This window comes from Sinocyclocheilus anshuiensis, unplaced genomic scaffold (assembly GCF_001515605.1).
Source record: "Sinocyclocheilus anshuiensis isolate Anshui unplaced genomic scaffold, SAMN03320099.WGS_v1.1 scaffold762, whole genome shotgun sequence".
Taxonomy (NCBI): Eukaryota; Metazoa; Chordata; class Actinopteri; order Cypriniformes; family Cyprinidae; genus Sinocyclocheilus; species Sinocyclocheilus anshuiensis.
The window spans coordinates 545,797-547,659 of NW_015542390.1; the positions used below are offsets into that span (position 1 = coordinate 545,797).

Here is a 1,863-nt window from a genome sequence, read left to right on the forward strand (position 1 = left end):
AACACAAGTGCCTAGCAACCATTATCTAAGCAGCTCGAGCTCTGCTGCCGTCTCCCGAGAGACCGAGCGGACTCATCCATTCCTTCAGTTCACAACGACAAACTTTTTCAATAAAACTTACTTTAAAACAACATATGGACACCTAACGCGTTTGATTGGATGATGCACATCTTAACCAGTGACTAAAAGTGTGACAGAATCACAACCAACCGAATGTTCTTTACTCGATTTACTACCTCGACAACTACCTGAACGCCTCTGTGATCAAAAACAGGCCATCCTTAAAGAGATAAACAAACTTTGTGACGCAACAGGTTGTTGTCGAACTAGAACCAAACAACAACAACAACAACAAATGCATGCAAAACGATCGATATATATCAAAAACGACAGTTTCGTTGGTCGACAGCGACCGAAGCGCGAGGCGAGGCGATCAAAGTGCACAGAGATGTGATGCTCCGCGCGACAGCGGCGCGTTAGCTTAACGCGCTAACAGACACAGACTTTCAACCCCACCATCGCATGCAACAACTAACACACCGCTCTAAAAAGTTAGTAAAGATAACCGCAAAGTTGCGTGCGCAGAAACACGCCCGATGTCCGCGAGAAACGGTGCTGTTTGGAGCATCAGGTCTGTCCTCGCTCAACGAGGAAGCTGAAGTTGGAAAAAAACAAAAAGTGTCCTCTTACTCCGCATTAACTTTCCCACTGACTCCAACTCCAAAGTTACGCTGGAAAACATCAAATAAACACAGCAACCCAAAACAGCAGTGTTTAGGAGAGCCGAGTAACTTACGCTTGACTTTGTTGGGGTTGGGTTGCTTTCGCCGAGACATGATGATGATGGTGATGATGAGCTGAGGAGAGAGAGAAAGAAAAAAAAAAAGATAGAAAGAAGCTGCAAAAGTTGTTCCGGAGAGGAATCAAAATGGCGTTTGCAAAAGATGTGCAAAGTTCGTCAACTTTGCGTTTGAGTTCCCCACTCTCCCAAATTCCCCCCACGCCGAGATGCTTTAGGGAGGAGAGAGGAAAGCGCTCATTTCGTTTTCCTCCCACTGCGTCTCTCTCTCTCTAAAGCTGATAAGTAAGGCAGAGTGTCACGTGTTGCTCCTGCTCTAGTCTCCAAGGGGACGCGTTACTGAAGCTGCAGCCGCACACAAGCATCCCACACAACTTAACCTGCTCTTTCACAAACTCTTCTAAAATAATACTCAAAACACAGAAAAGTGCATCTTATCAGTACATCATGTGGTTAGAAAGACACACAAAATTCCATTTCAAACAATAAAGACAAAATATAAAAAAAAAGAAAGGCCATTGGAAGTAAAATGAAGTTAGATAATAATAACCATAGTAGTAAATCTTGATAAATCATTAACCCAATAAAATAATTAAATAACATCACTAATAAAAAGGGTAAATAAAAATATAAGCAATACAAATTATTATTATTTAAAAATAATAATTTATTCAAAAATTAACAAAATAATAGTCATAGTAAATTTTGGCAAATTATCTGTATTAATGGTTAGGAAAACAAAATAACAAATAATTAATAAAAAAAAAAACAATAAAAAGCTACATAAAATATAAAGAATACCAATTATTATTATTCATATAAAATTAAAATTAAAATCACAAAAATGAAATCATTAAATAACAGCACAATTTAATGAATCAAATATAAAAAATACAAATGATTATTATTAGTTGCACTTGTATTAATCGATTTTATAGTTCAGTGTTTCATTGGCATGACAAATAGTTGTACATTCATATTGCTAAAGCATCTTTGCTGGACACAAAGTAGTGCAAAACAACTTTAAAAAGGAGAAAATGTACAGAGTAAATGGCAAAGAAAAT

General features: G+C 37.5%; 1 protein-coding gene across 1 annotated transcript in view; it reads right to left on the minus strand.

Moving 5' to 3' along the window:
- LOC107692757 (ras-responsive element-binding protein 1-like) overlaps nucleotides 1-1,056 on the minus strand; it is a 54,156-nt gene extending 53,100 nt beyond the window's left edge. The window contains exon 1 of the mRNA XM_016491930.1: nucleotides 797-1,056. Coding sequence (XP_016347416.1) covers nucleotides 797-836 — 40 coding nt within the window. The 5' untranslated portion in view covers nucleotides 837-1,056. The remainder of the gene's footprint in view (nucleotides 1-796) is intronic.
- Between the last annotated feature and the right edge of the window lie 807 nt (nucleotides 1,057-1,863).